The sequence below is a fragment of the Protopterus annectens genome, chromosome 9.part0, assembly GCF_019279795.1.
Source record: "Protopterus annectens isolate FY-2018-M chromosome 9.part0, PAN1.0, whole genome shotgun sequence".
Classification (NCBI taxonomy): domain Eukaryota; kingdom Metazoa; phylum Chordata; order Ceratodontiformes; family Protopteridae; genus Protopterus; species Protopterus annectens.
The window spans coordinates 1,050,873,262-1,050,893,107 of NC_056743.1; the positions used below are offsets into that span (position 1 = coordinate 1,050,873,262).

The following is a 19,846-nucleotide window of genomic DNA, read 5'->3' on the forward strand; positions in this document are numbered from 1 at the left end:
TGCATTGGGCAAATGCAAAGCTTATATACAAGTAGAAAGAGAAACAACTTTTAAAGTAGGTATGCCCACAGGCAGGTAAGCACACAATAAGCTTTCTGTCAGCATTTTCCAGCTCAGGCAGGTAAAATTAGCCCTCTCTTGCCATTGGAGTGCAGGCTTTGACCACCTTAATGTAAAATGACTGGTTTGGAGCCCACATCTTAGGGAACAGATGCCTAAAAGCACTGAAAACAGCAGATACAATGTATTTAAAGTACTGCAGTTGCAGAACAACAGCCCTTACAGCAGTGGAAAAATGCAACTTAAAACTTCAGAGTGTAGGAAAAAAACAATAAATAGCACAAACATTTTTGGTAATGCAATGAAACTAAGCAATAGAAATGCAAAATCTTGCCATGGATGGCTTCAGATGCAAGCAAGCAAAATCACTCTCTTTGGTGGCAATACCAAGCAATGAGAAACTCTGAATAACTGAGCCAAGACGCTCACAAATGCAAGGCTTACATACAAGCAGAAAAGGGCAAGTTTTAAAGTAGGTATGCCCACAGGCCAAGCAGGTAAACACATCATAGTAAGTTTTACACCAGTAATTCCCATCTCAGATAGGTGAAACCAGCCCTCTCCTGCCACAAGAGTGCAGACTTTGACCCTTTTAATGTAAAAGATGATCATAGAGGAGACTCACTGGAAAACTCTTTAGGAAGCTGCAGACAGGTTTCAACTCGATAGGTAACTGAATTTTCAAAAATTGACCAATTCTTAATGAAAAAAAGACAAATTTATTTTGATGAGCATTGAGATACCAGTGACAATTCCACTACCCCTTACTGGCATAGGAAAATCTAGTGCACTTAAACAAACTGAGAGTTGGGAAATATCGTAGTGTCATGATTGACAAAAACCTCTTCTTAAAAGTCCACATTATTCCAGTCATTAAGCACAAATTCATTTCCTTACATTACATACCATAATAAAAATATTGTATACCTTGTTGTAATGAGAAGTGTATTCAGAAATGTAGCTGATAAACTCCAACATTCTTACAGTATAGCTGCCAAATTTGTTTTTTTTTATATATGCATAACATTGGCCCAGTAACAGCCACCCCAGTTTCTTCCTCCCCTTCTCATTTTACAGCCATTATCCCAATGTCATACTTAGTGGAAGCAGTTCTCACCTTGGATGATGCAGACATTTGTGCAGTCAGAAAGACTTTGTTCAAGGCTTTGGAGAGCACCTCAGCCATACTGGGTTACACCTCCTTCCACATGTTCAGACCACAAACTGAAGGTGTGAAAACTAAAGGAGGTGGTGTATCAATATTCATTAAAGATAAATACACCTCCAAATTAGTTAAACAGTATGATTCCCTGGAAATACTTAAGGTGCAATTAACTGTTGGTGGGACACCTATTCAAGTCATTGCCAACTACAGGACCCCCTCCATGAATCAGGACACCTACTCTCCCTATTTGGATTTACTTGAGTCTATCAAGATACACCCGGACACCATGGTTTTGGGTGACTTTAGCTACTCATCCATTGACTGGGTAAATTACCCATGCTCAAACTCACATACCCAAAAGTTCCTTGACTTTAACTCCAATACCCTGGGACCAGCTGGTTGACACCCCCACAAGGGGTGCCAACATCCTAGATCTGGGGCTTACCAATATGGGGAACACTGTAGCACCCCCACTGTGAGATATTCCCTGGTAAGATATGACCACAAATCAGTCTCATTCGAAGTAACTGTCACGCCACCCACCCCACAGTAGCAACTAAACTAAAAAACTTCTGCAAAGCAGATTATAACCTCTTACAGGATGGTATAAATAGCTTCACTGCACCCTCCTCTAGATGGACTTGGCAACTATGCCGAGTTAGACACCAGTGCTTTATACAAACACCTGTATAACTGGATTGACTCTGCCATACCTGATAGGACCAAAATAAGCTCTTCAAGGAAGAGCAAACCTGCCTGGTGGGCAACTGCCATTAACAGGCTTTACAAATAAGAGGAAGAAATTGTTGTCTAGGAGTAAGAGGGAGTGATCCCTTAACTGGAAACACTTCCTCCTCGGCTTAAACAAGCAAATAAGACTTCTTGTGAAGTCCTCCAAAGCAAACTACAAATCCAAATTAGCTTCCTCAACTAAGGACAACCACAAGGCGTTCTTTGGTTGCATCCATAACCTAAAGGGAAAAGCCCAGAATTGTGCCAAGCTAGTAGTTAATGATACCACATATACTGAGCCTGTGGACATAGCTAACATGTTGGCCAACAGGTTCAGTGAAAACTTCATTCCTCTGTCCCTGCCACACATACTCCATGACATCCCTACCTTGTATCTCTAAAGAACAGGTTGTAAACACCCTCTATAAGGTCAAAAACACAGCATCTATGGGACCTGATAACATCCCAGGCTGTCTCCTACATGGGCTCCAACAAGAATTAGCAACACCATTGAGTACTCTTCCAGTCACAGTCTAAGCACCAGCTTCGTCCCAGCTGAATGGAAAACGGCCACTATTAATCTCTTCTACATAGGTGGTGCTTCCACTGACCCCATGAACTATAGACCTATTAGCCTGACTAGCCTTATCTGCAGGGCCGTGAAGTGAATCATCATGGACCTTATTAACAAAGATATATATAATCTTCAAAAACTTGACCCTACTGAGTTTGGGTTTGTCAGAGAGAGATCATGCCTGTTAAACCTGTTGGACTTCTTCAAGACAGTCACCAAGGCCCTGGATGAGGGGAAATCTGTGCATTTTCACACTATCCCCCACTCAGGCATCATTGACAAACTCACCCAGCTGGGTATCAACACTTTTATCATTAGATGGGTCACATACTGGCTCACTGATAGAACACATATAGTCAAAATATGGGAATCCACCTCTAGCAGCAGACTTGTAACCAATGGTGTTCCACAGGGATCAGTCCTGGGACCTCTACTGTTTGGAATCTATTTACAATCATAAACTAAAGGTTTGTGGCTGACAAAGTTTGCTGATGACTGCAAACTGGAAGCGGTCATAGAATTTCCAAACAATGTCAACATCCTACAAGAGGGTCTTGCACAAACAAATGATTGGTGCCAAAGTCATGGCCTTAAATTCAATGCAAAAAAAATGTAGTATCATCCCTTTCGGTAAGAGCGATGTTCCTGCTAACTACCACATCAATAGCAACACCCTAAGTATGCACTCAGTGGTGAGATACCTGGGCACACAGGTTGACAGCAATCCTGCCTTTGATCACCATGTTACCACAGTGGTAAGAAAGGCATTCTGTATTGCTCATCTCATAAGTAATGGCATTGCCTCCAGAAAAAAAAGAAGTTATAACCTCCCTGTAGTCTTCCTTCATCAGGCCAATAATTGAGTACAATGCCACTTTTGGTATGTACCTTTTCAAGCAACTGGAGAAACTACAAAGGTTCCTCATAAGGAAAATTCAAAGTCTTAAGCATCTGTCCTATGTGGGTCATCTATATTCTGTTTCATACAGTCTACTCAGAGCCAATCTCCGCCTTGCATATAAGGCAATCTCTGACCTTGCTTTATTGGAAATGCTGCATATCCGCAAGTCAAATGGTACACGGTTACTCGCTGTAAAGACTTAACCTGTTATGTGGCATTAATTGAACCTGATGGAGGGACAGATTTATCTCCCAGAGGTTACCACACTTTTTGAACAGACTGCCATTTCATGTCAAATACAACACCTCATTGGCCTTCAAGCACAATCTGAACGATTGGATGGGTAGCCATAAATTCACCCGAGGGTTCCACCTGTGCCTCTCTTGGACATGGAAATTAGGTGCTGATCATGGATATAAGGGTAGAACTTAGCTAGGCTTGTAAGGGCCCTAGGGCCATTAGCCTAGTAACTTCCTATGATCCTATATCACCACCTAATCAGTAAGTCATATTGTCTTTCCGTGGGATAACATGAATGCAGCCCAAGAGCACTGTAATTTATTTTTTAACTACTACTGGGCCTTTGCCTCCCCTTGTTTGTACACTGCACCCAAGCAGTGTCTGTGCATGCACATGAGATTCAAGCTGGGTTATGTGTGTATATACATGATGCATGGCTGCATATTGGGTCCCTCTTCAAATTCCATGGGTTGCAATTGTAATGCAAGTCTGAGTATGGGGAATATGTACTAAATTTGAAGCTGTTGGGGGTGTACTGGTGCCTTCTAAACAGTAAACACACTTCAAACTACACATTAATAAAGACACCTTGACTAAGCTGATCTAAAAAGTTTTTACTTAAGGACAGGCTTGAGAACCACTATATATAGCTTTTAAAATCTTGCTTTCAGTAGTACTGATTTTCTAAAAGGTACATGATCCTAGTTTGTATATAAACTACAATTTAAATATCTTGGAGTATCCTCCCCTTCTAGTTTCAATATCTTGGAATATTACCTCTTTTCTAAGAGTACACCACTCTCTGACTTGGCGTATATTAAGTAACAACAATGTGGGGTATACAAATTTTAATAGCAGGTTTCATCTTGTTTTGTATTTTGGTTGAAATAACAGTTTCTTGCTCACAATTGTGTGACTTGCAATTACAGGTCATATACTTTTAATAGGGAGTTCTGCACGACCACCTAGAATCTACTAGAGGGCACTGCAGCCACAGTAAGTCATACATTCCCCCAACAGCATGAGAAAAGGTGTCCATCAGCGACTTCATCCCATCTCCCCAACCCTTCAATGACAGGGACATTAGTCAGATCATAGGTTTGCATTCCTTTCTTCCATTTGTGAGATCTGTATTTTCTACCATCCTATGGAGAGGAAAAGGAGTGGTTATGAAGATTATATAGGTTGCATATGGATATCGTCCAGTGATAGATGAGAGTTGATCCAACAAGTAGAAAGAAAAGTTTTTATGAAGTGAGCAGGCATGCATCAATTCAGTGCAACTTGCCCACTGTAGGAATGTTTTAGATTTGCTTTTACAGTGAGCATATTGATGACTGCTGTTAAGGTTTATTGTGATTGCTGTCTGTCTACCGACACTTGAGTGAATTTTAAATCAGATTATTTTGGATTTTATGTTGTTGAGTGTACAGAAAGCTACTAATTAAAGCTGTGTTATATGCAAACCACTATTATATCAGTAATACTAATCAAGTTCTATCTGAATTTCTTGTTTATAGGGTGTTTGGCTTTGTTGCAAAGAAACAGGGAAGCAGTTCAGAAAATGTCTGCCACCTTTTTGCAGAAATGGACCCTGAACAGCCAGCATCTGCCATTGTGAATTTCATCACCAAAGTCATGCTTGGTTCACATAGGAGGTGAGTTTGAAGATGTTTTGTGGACAATGGGGTTGCAAAGAAAGCGGAGGATATTAGTGAATGGTACAACAGAACGGAAGCACTGGGGCTCTTCACTGCAACTCTTCTGAACTGAAGCCCTTCCTTCTTAGGATTTGGGATGTACTGTAACCAAGTGAGTTGGCCTTACAGCTATGCTAGGCATGCTGAGGAGAGTAGAAGGCTGTACATCCTACTTGGCTGCAGGTCCATTGTGCGAACTGGAGTTTTTGTATTTGTTGTAGAAAAGGAACACACCAAAGGAAATTCACTTTTTGTGAATCTGATCACAAGTGCTGCTCGTGTGGATTTATCCTAATATCACTGAATAGTTTCCAAGTCGTGGTAGCAGTACTATTACAAGACTTTAGAAACTGTGCCATTTTTTATTGCCAGGCTTGCCATGACATTTAGAACTTTATAAAAGCAGGGAACTAACCTTACTTGGCATCTCAACCTAATGGATTTCACTGCTTGGCAGAATTAAAAAAAACATTTATTTTGCCTACCATTATTTGAATGATATATATATATATAATGATATATGTATAGAAAGTGTTGTTTATCCTCCACATCTACCATGTATGTATCATTCTGTTTCTGGTATGGTCACTAGTAGAAGATGTCCAAGTGAGTGGCTCATTGGAATGCAGAATTATGAAGGGGTCACAAACTCTGAAAGTCTGGTTCATAGAGCCTTCAGATGTAGAACCTTGCAATAATTCTGAATGTTTTGTCTGTTTGTGTATATACATATATATAGTGTAAGGTATGTTTCTGTATATATATATTGTAATATACTTACAAGGTATGTGTCTGTATGCATGTGTACAGTGTGTGTTTTGAAAATGTGCATAATTTTCACAGCAGCATATACAAATGCTTTAAAATCTGTTTGGTTATGAAAATTCACTGAGTCTGTTTTTATAATATGGTGAAGACAGGACAACATTCTTCATAAAGATATTGTCAAAGCACTACATAACTACTTGTATTTTATGCCAAGTAACACTCTTGTTCATACATCAGAGTATATTCAGTGCTTGCTTTGAAAGAACCTTTATGTACTGTGATTTGGTAACTTAGCTTTCCACAATGCTCCTTCTTACAGAGAAATATTTTCATATATTGCCTGCTAAGTCTTCCATGATGGCAACCATTTATCGTGTAGCCTCATTCTGTTACTCCACTTAAGCCAAAGACCTGAAGTTACATGGAACTACAGTTACCAATAATGTTTTAAAACAATGCAGCAGCATTTGTAAGAAATACATCTGGAAATTATTTTAGTGTTAGTGTACATACATAGTAACATACCTCCAGGATTTTTGCCTCTGTTTTTTTACTCCCTGTTGTTTACACACCATATCACCTTCCCTTCCTATAGCTTCATGCACCACAGTAGGGGCTGTCAATCAAGCAGCTGTCAGGGAATTTCTGCTTTAGCTGAGAACTCACTCCTCACAGCAGCATTTACAGGGTAGGACTACTGTTGGCCCATGTACACTTTCGTGTATGTACCTGTCTACGGCACCAATGCTGCATTGAGGATGAACTTTCTTGTTCCTTTGTGTTGCTTGCTCGTACCTTCAGCCTCTGCTGGTTGCAGATGTGCAGTGGACTGGAATGACTGTGTCCCTCCAATATGGGTCTCTTCTGGGTGGCAGATGTGCAGAAGACTAGAATGACTCTGTCCCTCCAGGATGGGCTTCTGCTGGGTAGCAGATGTGCAATGGGCTGGAGTGACTGTGTCCCTCCAGGATGGGTGAGTCGGCATAAGCCACCCATGCCCACTTTCTGTGGTCAGCTCTACCAGTGCCTGATTACCAATCATTTCCAGAATGGGTTACAGGGCATGCTTTGTCCATATCTGATACAGAGTTGGACAGGCACTTTCAGAATTTAGAAGTTGTGCTGAGGATCTCATGTCATGTATTACATTAATAGGTATCTGACATTACTGTGTCTAACTTAGTGTTTCAATACCTGAGCATTTTCTCATTGGAAGATGTAGCTTGCAAAAACCATCTCAGTGAGTTAAGAGTGTAATAAGAAGCTTAAACCATGGATTGCAGTTCCCCAGACCCCCAGTACGCATATATGCATACATCATTCTGTGCAGTCTAGCTCTGGCTGTGGATGTGAGACAGCATTTCACTGTGGTAGGGCTGTTCAAATCTACTTGTTCATACAGGATGACTGTCATGCCATAATGAGTTGGAATTGTTTCGACCAAGAAGCCACACAAGTTTTGCTGTGCATTTCCAGTACTATGGACTGTTTAAAAGATACAGGTCAAGTTTATTGCATTGAATTTCCCTTGTCAAGAAGCAGATGCTGTTAACTGCAGCAAATCCTTCCTTTTCTGCCAAAGTGAAAGCATCAGTATCCTGTACTCTGTCATGTCCATCAGTCACTGATTCAGTTAAGGTCCCAGACTTTCTGTATGGTGGTTGAGCCGAGTCATGTCTTGTGAAGAATATCTTTATGCTACCCTGTGATACAAGTACATCAATCATTTTGGAGGAGACAGATTTTCCTTGGACAAGACAGTTACGTCTGCACAATAACTTACACCCTGTCAGTCTGGATTAGCTGAGTAGTTTTAAGGTTGCAGATATTGCCAGGTGAATTTTAAGTGCCTTAGAGCATTAATGTTGTTGACTTTGCTAAATAGATGCTTGCAGCCCTTAAAGGTTACCTGTGGCTCCCTTAGCTATCCCAGATGGTTTAGTTTACAGTGCTTTCTTTTTAAAGTTACACTTTTTAATGCATTACCATTCCTTTAAGTAAAATGTTTGGGGTTTCTACATGATTTGATGAATGTGACGGTATAAAAAATAATTAGCAGCACCATCCATGCCTTGAGGATGTTAAAGAGCTGTGAGGGAGTCTTGTTTGTTGCTTTATGTCATTTAGGTGGTCTCAACCAATAAAATACTTCATTGTTAAGAAGTACTCTAGGGTTTCCTTAAGTTGTTGAATATAATTTTTAATGAAATAGGACTTAAGTTTTCAGGAAACGTGCTTATGAGGATTTGACCACTAAAATACAGCCAGAATAGATGTAAATAGCTTCTACCTGATTTTTCTACCACATGGATCAGCATGTGGTTAGCGTTCGGGAACTTTTCACTTGTCAAAGTGTACGTAGTCTGAAATATTTACACTGAAAAGTGGAAACACTATAATACAAGGAATTATCTTGGCAGTATGAACATTGGCTCTAGATAATTGTCACTGTTTGATGTGACATCCCAACCCCATGCGCAAAAGTAGGAAAAGGGGTTATTGATGGGTGGACGGATTAAAGCAAACTGGCTTAGCTATATGAAGTTATTTAAAACTGATGGTACTCTGTTGAGAGCATTTTAAAAAGATGCTGCATTACCAGTCTCACTGCCTAGTTCTTCACACATACTCTTAAATGGCACAGTCTGTAGAATAATATAGATGATAATCTGACTGTTTCTTTCTTCTGAAAATTAACTGGAGCAGTACTGTTGTTGATTTGTGATTTTGTCTGTCATCTTTTGTGCTAAGGCTGAACTGTGTATGACTGCAGTAACTTTAGTTCTGCAGTCATTGTATTGCTAAATTTGCCCTTTGTCTCCAACATGAAGCAACTTCAAAGATGGTTATGAAAAGTGGGAAGCACAGAGGCACAGTTCCATACAAAATAGTCTGAGGAGAAAAAGTCTCCTAAGTAGAGTACAGCTTTGCCTTAATTATATTTCTTCAGAACTTGCCATTTTGCTGATTCTGTGATGAATGCTGATTTTTTTGACTGAAGACACTTTTGGACAGTTGGCAAAGGACCAAAATAAAAAAGTATCACAATTTTTTGGACTTGGGAACATTTTCAACAAGATGTAGTTGGTACTGGTTCATCTATCAATTTGCTGGGATCTTAGTCGATAAGAACTCAACTCAATGAGTTCAACTGATCAGGAACTCAACCCAATGAAAATTTTAAAAGCAAGCCTTTTTGTGGCTGACCCCCTCTCCCAAATTTATAAAAAAAAAATTCCACACACAAAAAAAGCAAAGAAAGAAAAAAAAAATTGGAAAACAAAACTAATTACTACTGGCATATGCTTAGTAAGAACACTGAACTGACACTGATTTGAAGTGGAAAACAGTAATACGGGAGTTCAGTATTCGGATTTGAACTCTGTGAGTTCAGTCCCCATCAAGATGGTACTCAAGAAGTTGAAGAGAAGCATGTGTGTTGTAATGCAGTATGAAAGCAAAATGTTACATAGCAGAACTGAAGTTTTTGCGAGGTTTTTCAAAATGTGGACTAAGAATGTAGGTGATTTTGAAGCTAAAAAAAACTCCCACGTAGTTCCTAATGTAAAGGATGAAGCAGATGAAAAAAACTATAACATTACTAAATTCTAGAATGGAGAAACAGATGCAGTGGTCAAGTTTTTAATGAGACATCACAGGTTGAAAAAGAATGTCCTTGCCGGTTTATGACATCAGGGGTTAAATGAACGAAACTAGGTGTTGTACAATGGCAGCGCACTTCATGGATTAGAGTTTGGAAAAAAATGGAAACGTACCAGGAAGATGGGTCGGATGAGAGGAGGTCCTATGAAAAGTTTTGTAAGATGTGAATGTGTTTAATATTCATCAGACGTCTCAGTGAGAGGACGTTTGTCATATTTATAAACACAGAATGGGACAGATTGTAAGGGTAGCTACATAACTGGATCAACAAATTGACCAGCACAGTGGGGCACTTCTTACTACTCCTTATGATTATGCAGGACAGTCCATAGTGTAAAGGGCTTTTTCACCTTATCAAAGAAACTTCTACTGAGTTTCTTTTATGTGACTGCATATGTATATTAATTTGTATGTTCATGCTGTTCTGTAATGTTTAGAAGAACACTAGAAGATACTTTTATCTGCTAAAATGTCATGACATTTGACTCGTAACAGTTGCTCAAATCAGAATTATTCTAGGAAAACTGTGACAGGTGATAGGATTCTTCCTTTTTGATTTGTGAGATGTCCAAAGAGTACATAATAATAATAATAGTCCTTTCCAAACCTTCTACATTCTGGAATGGATATTATTAACTGTTTGGGGGGGGGGGTGCCTCCTACAGTGAATATGAATGTGCAAAGAGTGGGAGGAATGTTACTTTTTAGTATTTTCTGTTCTCAAGAAAGTGATATTAAACTATTTGTGATAGGGAAAAACTGCTTCACTGTTTATATGTAAAGTATTATTATGAAAGAAAACTATGATCCTGTTGAGCTCATCCTAGTATCAAAACATATTTCATTATGTATTTTTTATGAAACACATTTACAGAAGAAACAAATTATGCATTTATGTTAGTTTGGCGATTTGTATCTTTTTTATATTAGACTTGCAGTTCTTTATGTAGCATTAATTCTGGATGTTTTTTGGCTGAATGAGTACTTGTTCGATGAAACACTAGAATTGGTGTGGAGGTGTGTGAATGTCTCCCCTGCAATGTGGTTAGTAGCACTAAAGCAGGCAGAGGGGTGTATCAATTTCTTAACGTGCACAGAAATGAGTAATGCCAGAGCTACTTATCTGAGTGTCTAATTTGCAGAATGATGTAAAATGCCAATGATAAAATGAAAACGGCACAGTGCTAATTAGGTAACTTGCAAACAGATATGTAGAACTAATGCAGACATGGGACGTGGGGGGGGGGGGTAGTTGCCTTGGCTTGTGATGTACGATTCTAAAGTTGGTGTGCAATTGTGCAAGTGTTTTACTTGCAGACGAGGTAACACTGAGTCTGCCATGGGATGGGACAAGACCCTGTCTTTAACTGAGGCATGCACTGCTAAAACTACTAAATCTAGAATGTGGCTAGGCATTTTATTTGCAAGGACATGCAACACTAAAGCTAAATGGGGATCAGAAAGCAGTTAACATAAGACATGGAAGCTCTCAAAGTGGGCGTAATTCTAATTAATAGCATGGCATGGCATGCCATGTTATACTGAGTGGATTCACAAGGAATGTAAATGTAGAAAAATGTGACCACAACAGATAAACCTAGATGGCTGAAACCAAATTACAAGAGGTAAAAGAAGTAAAGCATATGTATGAGACTAGGATGTTTTTAAATCACTTTTCTGCAGACAGGAAGGATATTTATAATTAGAGGTGAACTTTTCAATAGATTTTAACTTGTACTCAAGATGGTAAGAAAAAGGGAATTTATATATATATATATATATATATATATAATGTGTGTGTGTGTAGATCTATATTTATCTATATATATATATATATATGTGTGAGTACACACACACACACACACACACACACATTTTTTTTTCCTATTGCCTTCCTGCAGTCAGGTTTCTGTACACCAGTTTCAAGAGGGACCTGGCATCAAGCAGAAGTCAGGGTTTTCTAGCTTAGGTCCCACAACTACTGCCCCTATGGCTGCTTTTCCACCTAGATTGGTAACAATATCAAGCCCATTTGAACGCGCATGCACTTAGTCTCACATGACACCCCAGCTACAACACAAATTAGTGACCTCTGCACAACAATATGACCCAGTGCACAACTGGTGCAGTATTACAAAATGACCCATTGCACAACTGGTGCAGTGTTCATCATCTCCATAAGGAACAAGCACTGTAATGGGATCCCAGTGCACAAGTGGTGCAGTGTTCATCGTCTCCATAAGGAACAAGCACTGTAATGGGATCCCAGTGCACAACTGGTGCAGTGTTCATCGTCTCCATAAGGAACAAGCACTGTAATGGGATCCCAGTGCACAACTGGTGCAGTGTTCATCATCTCCATAAGGAACAAGCACTGTAATGGGATCCCAGTGCACAACTGGTGCAGTGTTCATCGTCTCCATAAGGTATAAGCACTGTAATGGGATAAGCAGCATTTATTTCTCCAGAGAAAACAAGCAGGCATTAAGCAGCTCACTGCCATTCTGTTTGGATGGCTTGTGAAGCACCTGGATTGCTGACTGATCCCAGATCCTCTGGGGTACTATCAAGGTGTCATCCTTTTGTGCACAAAACTGGCACTGTTAACAGTTAAAGATGTAGTGCATGCATACTGGATGTAGTTTGTAAGAAGATACATATCCAGATAGGACAATGAAGCTGTATGTCCATTTTTCTGAAAATAAAAATAAATAAGGTTTTAGGATGGAGCAGCACCCAGTGGTGGTAGAGTACAGAGCAGGAATGTGCTGCTTTCATGCTGATCAGGCATGCTTACAGAATGCAATGGTCTTGTGGTACAGTTTAACAGACAGTTTGGAAATGAAACCACAAATGAAGCGTTCGGATCTTCAAAGAAACAATCTTCAAAGAAACAATATGGAATTGCAGTTAAGCCAGTCAGTGCTGCTTGCAGAAATTTGCTTGAATCTCATCAGCTCCCGGGTGCATGATGTGTCACCCTCACAGAGTTATTTAATCTCTTACAGTCCTTCTTATAAGAAAAATGACTCTGCTGAGGTCCATCAACAAACTAAGATATATATGTGTACCTGTGCATACAGAGATCCTTGTGTGTTTCATCACTGAAGAGTCTCATACAAAAGAACAGTCATGATTTAGCTGCATTGCTGGTGCAGACGGTTAACAGAAATAGAGTGGTGTATTGGGAGGTCTGGGTTCATGTCCAAGCCAAACCCTTAGGCTGGAATTCACAGATGCCATCTGTGTGCTAATACTTGAATTCATTGTGCAAGCTGAATTAATTCTCCTTAGATATGTATTAGCATTATCTGAAGATCACCACCATCTTGGATGTGGCTATTGCAGTGGTTAATTCTCCTTGTGCTATATGTCTGTGAGTCGCAGCCTTAGTTTTTCTTGTAGTTGGAAATTTCATGATCCATACCTTACCTTGCACTGTTTTGATTGTGACAGTGTCATTGAAACAGGACAGAAACATTTTTTTTCAATCAACATATCTTTTGCATGTTTCTGACAGTATACCTTTTCAGTACTGCTAAAAAATGTCCTGAAACAGGCTTAAGTAAAAAAATAGGTAACCATATGTTCTTAAATAAAATATCTAACAAAATATTTAACTATAAACTATGATAAATATGCCAATCCAAAAAGTAAATACACTCTAGCACTTTTCATTCTAGAATATGTTTTAAAAAGTTAATACCAGTATGTGCATGGCATGGCATAAGCTTGGCTGCGCGCATGAACTTAGTAAAGGTAAGTATATTTCCCAAATAGACTTGATGACTTGCCCAAATTAAAAAAAAAAAAAAAAAAAACAGGTTCAATTCCTTTATGCATAGCACAAAATATAAAATATGTTAGGAAACTTTCAAATATGAAAGTAGCAATTACAACATTATTTACAATAACAAAGAAGATCATAATCTCAAATTAATGTTAATAATTGGAACAGCTTGAAAACAGAAACATATTCTTATGTTGTTCAATCTAATCTGAATATCAGAACAGAGGAAATGTCACAAACCATTTTTATCATATTTCAGATAACGGGTTCAGTAATTAGATGCTATGTAGTGAAATGCTAGAGTCAGAGGTAAAAATCACTTTGTATAAATTGACAGAAGCTATAAATATGCTGTAGCCTATTAAACTATGTGAGACGTTGAAAATGCTTAGAAAAAAATTCCAACATTATTGAAAGACTTTTTTTTTTCCTTAAATATGTGTTTTGTCACTGAATGCAACATATCTGATGTAGAGGCAGTAGAACTGCAGTTACTTATGTCTGTGATTTGTTTAGTTAAAATTCAGCAGGAACTTTACAAGTCAGTTGTAGTCACTTTTTAACATTGTGTATGAATGTACATATCTGTTGCATTCATCAGAATAGACACAGGATGACAGGTGACCGCTCAGGGTACGGGTTCAACAACAGAATGACTGTCTTGCAGACTATAAAACTTTCAGCATACTCTGGCCCAAACAGTTAAGTTTCTTTTCTTCCAGGCTTTCTTGTTTAATGACCTTACGACACAGAAATGCATTTTTAACTGTTTTAGTCAGGTGATGCTGTCATCCACAGCCAAGCTGGAGTGACACAGCTGAAGTAATGTGACCAAGCCTATATTTTACTGAACAAGCAATACAAAAAAAATAGTGTACATTTCAGTGCATCCCCTCCATCCAATCAACATATGAAAGATGGCAGGCTTCCAGATTTGTTTCTTTGTGAGAATTGCTGTATTTGTTTTCTGCAATGAAGAAGATGTTGATATTAGCATCTGTCTTACAAATTGTATTGTAAACCTGAGGGAGCTCTGAACCTAAGAAAACGAGTGCCCAGTGTGAAAGCAGAGATTGTACCTTTGCTAACACAATTAACTGCAGTGGAAGCTCGATTTTCATGCAGTAGATGGACATCATTTTTCATCATATTGCTGGTTTATAAACAAATGGACTTGTTGACTTCAGTAATGAAAAATCTGAGCAGAGGAAACTTCTCAGGGCTGTTAGCTCTGTCTGAAAGCATTGTAGAAATACATTTTTATACTGCTATGTGCTTTAATAAAAAAACAGTAGGTGTATCTGTATAGGCTTAAATGTCTATTTTGTCTAATGGGAAATTTATATAAGCTTTAGTCAAGAGACGTATAATATATATGTATATCTATTCTGTTGTATTTGCCTTTGTATGTTTTTAATATATTTTTCTTGTGCTGTCACAGGAAAAAACTGAAGGATACTTTTTTGGAAAAGAAATATATATTTTCTATGTTTTTTTCATTAAAATGTATGCCAAAAAGAAGTTTGTTAATATAAGTGTATAGTATGAATGTGTTTTATTTTGGAAATGGTGTACTTGTAACTCTGGGATTATTGAATTTAGGTGTGTGGTTCTGGTCAGTCTCTCCACAGATACAAATGATCCCAATGAGGTGTTTTTTCTTTAAGTACCTTTTATGGCACAATTAGAAATAAAAATGATCAAACAGGATTCTCTCACTTAATATTTGACAATTTCCTGTTTCTTGCTGGTCTAAATACAAATGAAAAGGAAACATTTGCAAATGTGTCCTAGGGGTGGCTGTTTAATCCTTTTCCATTTCCTGTTCTGATCATTTCTGGCTCTGTGGTCCAATGCGACACTTTTTGATGCATGAGTAAACAATATAGGATTCATTTTGTTTATAGGATATGTTTGTGTATGTTAGTTATTTTGCATTCATGCAGCTACACCCCTCTCCCTCTCTGTACATACATACATACACACACACACACACACAGTTTCATTCATCATCATATTTGTTTTCGTTGCATAGCTTTGTTCAGATGCGCTGCAAATGTGTATGTGCATACAGTACATATAAATGTATTTCAAGTATATACAAAATATTGTATCCAGAGCCACATATGTAGGCACTTGATTGTATGTACACACATGTACAAGAACACATACACATGCATGTTTATGCATTTAAGAAAAGAGATATATGTATGGCAATGTGTGTGTTAAATAAAGTCCTCCTCTGGACAAATATGACAATTCCTTACTGTCTAGGGCACGGTCTACTAATTTTCTTAACATCTGTTTTAACACATTGGTGTTGAATATTAGCTGTTTGAGCTGATTGAATGACAACTATTGCTACTCACTTGCCCACAGGTGAAACTTCATCACTTGTGCTGGCTGGTGCCAGTGTTGCACAGGTTTACTACCTGGACTGTGTACAGTTTATATACAGATGTAGTCAGCACTGTCATATACAACGGGCAGAGAATATTGGTTGTGTGTAAATCCCATGTCCGGATCAGTGCATTAGCTCCATTTTGTGTGTTAGCTCTGAATGGTCCTAGTGAATACACTGATCACTGCATCACAGTTACAAATGACAGAATGATAATTGCAGGAAAAAGGGGGTCAAATGGGGACTAAATAGGTATGAAAGGTAGAATAAAAAATTAAAATGCACACATTTAAATTAGTGTCTTCAGGTATCCATTTTGCAAGCTGTTGAGGATTTAAATTGGCCATACCCATGTATCATCTGCTTGTTGATGTGATGGATGCTGTCAGATTTGATGTCATGCTTAGTCTGATTTTATATAAACCCAGATATGGTAAGAAGCAACATCCCATGCTACCAGTATGCTGAGTAATGCATTGCCAGTCTGTAGTAAAGAATATTTTGCAAGATTGTTTTGCAATTGCTTATCATTAGACAAATGCATTTATGTACAAAGCTTTGCCAAGTCAGTTTCACATGTATAAGTTTTCTCACTATAATATGAGATGCATCTAGTCTGATTATTTTTTTTTAAACATACATCCAACAGGCAATGCAGAGTGTAATCTTATACAGCTTGCCAAGTCCCTCTTCCACTAAATGTTTGCTTTTGCCCATTATTTCCACATACTGCCATCCTTATCTGAGTTTTCTGTTCAAAAAATAATTTGTCCATGTACCAACACATGGCTAACTTACTTTTTTCCCCCAGCAGGCAAGACCGTCTTGGGCTCTGCTTCTGGGTTGGCTATCCCTTCAACAGTTCACTTTGTAAATCAAGTGGCAAGATCAGAAGGCCAGCAAGACAATGCAGAATAATATGTTATCACAAGTGCAGCAGCCACTTCATTTAGAGTTTCTGTTTATTTAAGCGTTTTTAACATATCCACATGTCACTTACTCTTGGGATTGCTTCACAGCAAGTCTTGTCACTGTACTCAGAACTAACTGATGTGAAGTAAACTGCAATTCCTGCACATAAATCTGAACACGTGTTCCTTCACAATGGCTTATTGAACCTATTTATTTTAGTTTTAGCAACCAGCTGTGTTTTTGGTAGCAAGCCATTTCAGGGCTCCACTGAGAATTCACAGCCATTAGCGTATGTCTGCCCTTCTACCACAGTTGCCGTAAATGAAAACTGTGACCTGCATCTCTGTAGGTGTGCTAGAACTGCCTCCAACCTCCTTTTTAGCCAAGTTTTTTCATTCACATCCATTGTGTCATCCCGTAATGCATGCCATGTAATGGCTCATTTGTACTTGGGTATATCTTGTGGTAGATCACACCACTTCTTTTATAGTATTGAATAAGGATAACTTCTGAATGACGGAGAGTAGCTACAGTACCTTGCCATCACCAAATATACCAGCAATGCCCAGAGCACTTCTTTTCCAGCCTTCACTGTAGTACCCCAGTTGGGTGCCACTGGCTTTCAAACAACTACCGTATTTCATTATCCATGGAGCCACTTTGCATCTGCATATTGTGTGTTTTAAAACAACACAGCTCATTTTCAACAGAAAAAAAATGTATGTTTCACTGTATGGCTGATTATCAGTATTACCATTGTTTTGCTATTCTGCAGCTAGATATGTTAGTGTTGCTGTAACATAGTAACTGCACTATTTTACACACCGCACTTTGCACTTTTAATGTTTTAAATAATGGAAAAGATTTAGCCACAGACCTCTGATCCCAGAATTACAAGAATTAACATTGTTGCCACTGCCCTGTTTCTGAACATGTAATGGGAAACTGCACACTGTATATTTTAGGAAAGAACATGAGAAAGGTGGTGCTCTGCTGTGTTTTTTGGTACTCTGATGGTCTGACAAGTTGGGGTTGATGCATTTGTATACCCGCTAACTGTTCTGATTACAGCATTCACCATCAGCCATAAAAATACAAGTCAGATCAGTTAGAAGAAAAAAATAATCTGAAAAAAATCTTTTTTTTTCTCATTTCTCAGAATACGACAGCCAGTTCTTTGTGAGAGTTAACTGCTTATTTTGCCATATTGGTAGTGAAATAACAAGCTTTTTTAACAGATTCTAATAACTTTCTGTGGAGTTTTCTGATCTGGTCTTTGCTTTTGCATATGCCCACCTATACATATATAGATAGAAACAATTGCGTTTAGCAGACATTAAATGATATTTTTTCCAAAGTCTAGTATTATCTTGGTGTCCCATTACAGAGCGCTAATATATGAATTCTGTTTCACAAACATGGAATAGTGGTGACTATGGTGTACTTGATTACATTTTTAATTCCTATAACATTCTTTCTTTTCTTATTCCATTATGCAAAAAATACTGTGTGCATATAGACAGAAGTTTTTCAAAATATTGCTACAGTCGTGGTGGTGTTTGTATCACATGTTGGAAGGAAAGACGTTTCAATGAATGATGGTTGTATTTCTGGAATTTGTTCATTGTTCTTTTTATGGAGTTTATCATGTATTCTTCATTGTATTATAAGAATATATTAATAAAACAATTTATTAAATTCATCATGTTTATTGTATTTGTATGTGTCATGCATTAAGCTTAGCAAGAAATTTTTGATTAAGCAATAAAGTAGTAAAAACAAAGGAAAGTCTAGCCAAGCTATAGTTTCCACTGTGTGGTTCATTAAACCTCTTGAATTAGAGGCACAAGAGATACATCTTACAAGAAAAACTTCTCACTCCAACACAGCATAGCTTCCATCCCAAGCATAGTACAACCACAGCCCTACTATCATTTCTCAACACCTTAGCCCTTGCTAAAGATGATCACAAACGCATATCCTGTCTATTGCTTGACCTTTCTAAGGCTTTTGACACCGTCTCACACACTCTGCTACTTAGTAAACGTGTAGACATAAACTTCTACCCTGATACAGTTGCATGGTTCTCTAGCCATCTCTCTGATAGGCTGAAGTCAGTGCAATGGGACTCAGCACTATCTACCCCTCTCTCAGTAAGAACTGGTGTTTCCCAGGGTTCCATTCTTGGACCTCTACTCTTTATTAATTTTCACCAACTCACTCCACTCCTCTTGTCCTCAGTCTAACATTGTCCAATACGCAGATGACTCTGCAGTCATAACTATTGCTAATTCCCCCTTAGAACTCCTAACAAATACCCAGACATTTTTCAACTCAGTAGAGACATGGCTCACTAATAATCAGCTCATCCTCAACCTTAAGAAAACAAAATTACTACTCTTTCTACCTAAATCTGCAAACCACATTAAACTTTCCTTCTCCATAAGGTCCCTAAACAATACTCCTATAGAACTCGAAACTAGCACAAAACTCCTTATTACCATTGACGACAACTAAAATTTGATCTCAACATTAACAATTGTATCAAAAAAACAAAAGCTAGGACTACTGTGCAAGAACAACAAATTCCTAATTACTGAAACTGGGACTTCTCTTACCCAGGCCCACCTTCTGCCATGCTTTACCTATTATTCCCAAATACAAATCTGAACAACTCCCTACTTACCAAATTAGAATCAACCTACCACAAAATAGCTAAATTTGCAGCTCAACAAACGTATATCTCACCACTCTCTCCCTAAAATACCTGAACTAGCCCAAACTACCTCACCTGTTCCTTCAATCTTAACTCCAAATCATGCACTCCATCCTGTATCAGCCTGATTTCTACCCAAGTCTGTCTTCTCTCATCTCTCACTACTCCCCTACCAGACTTCTCTGAAGCTCAACCCCAAGACCTACTAAAAATCCATAAACCCA

At 38.4% G+C, this 19,846-nt stretch overlaps 1 protein-coding gene across 4 annotated transcripts in view; it reads left to right on the forward strand.

Annotated features, from left to right (window-relative positions):
• Positions 1-18,608, forward strand: part of TNS2 (tensin 2) — a 1,145,004-nt gene extending 1,126,396 nt beyond the window's left edge. For all 4 annotated transcript variants that reach the window (XM_044083852.1, XM_044083850.1, XM_044083851.1 and 1 more), the window contains one exon: positions 5,193-18,608. In XM_044083852.1, coding sequence (XP_043939787.1) covers positions 5,193-5,334 — 142 coding nt within the window. In that variant the 3' untranslated portion in view covers positions 5,335-18,608. The remainder of the gene's footprint in view (positions 1-5,192) is intronic.
• The last annotated feature ends 1,238 nt before the right edge of the window (positions 18,609-19,846 follow it).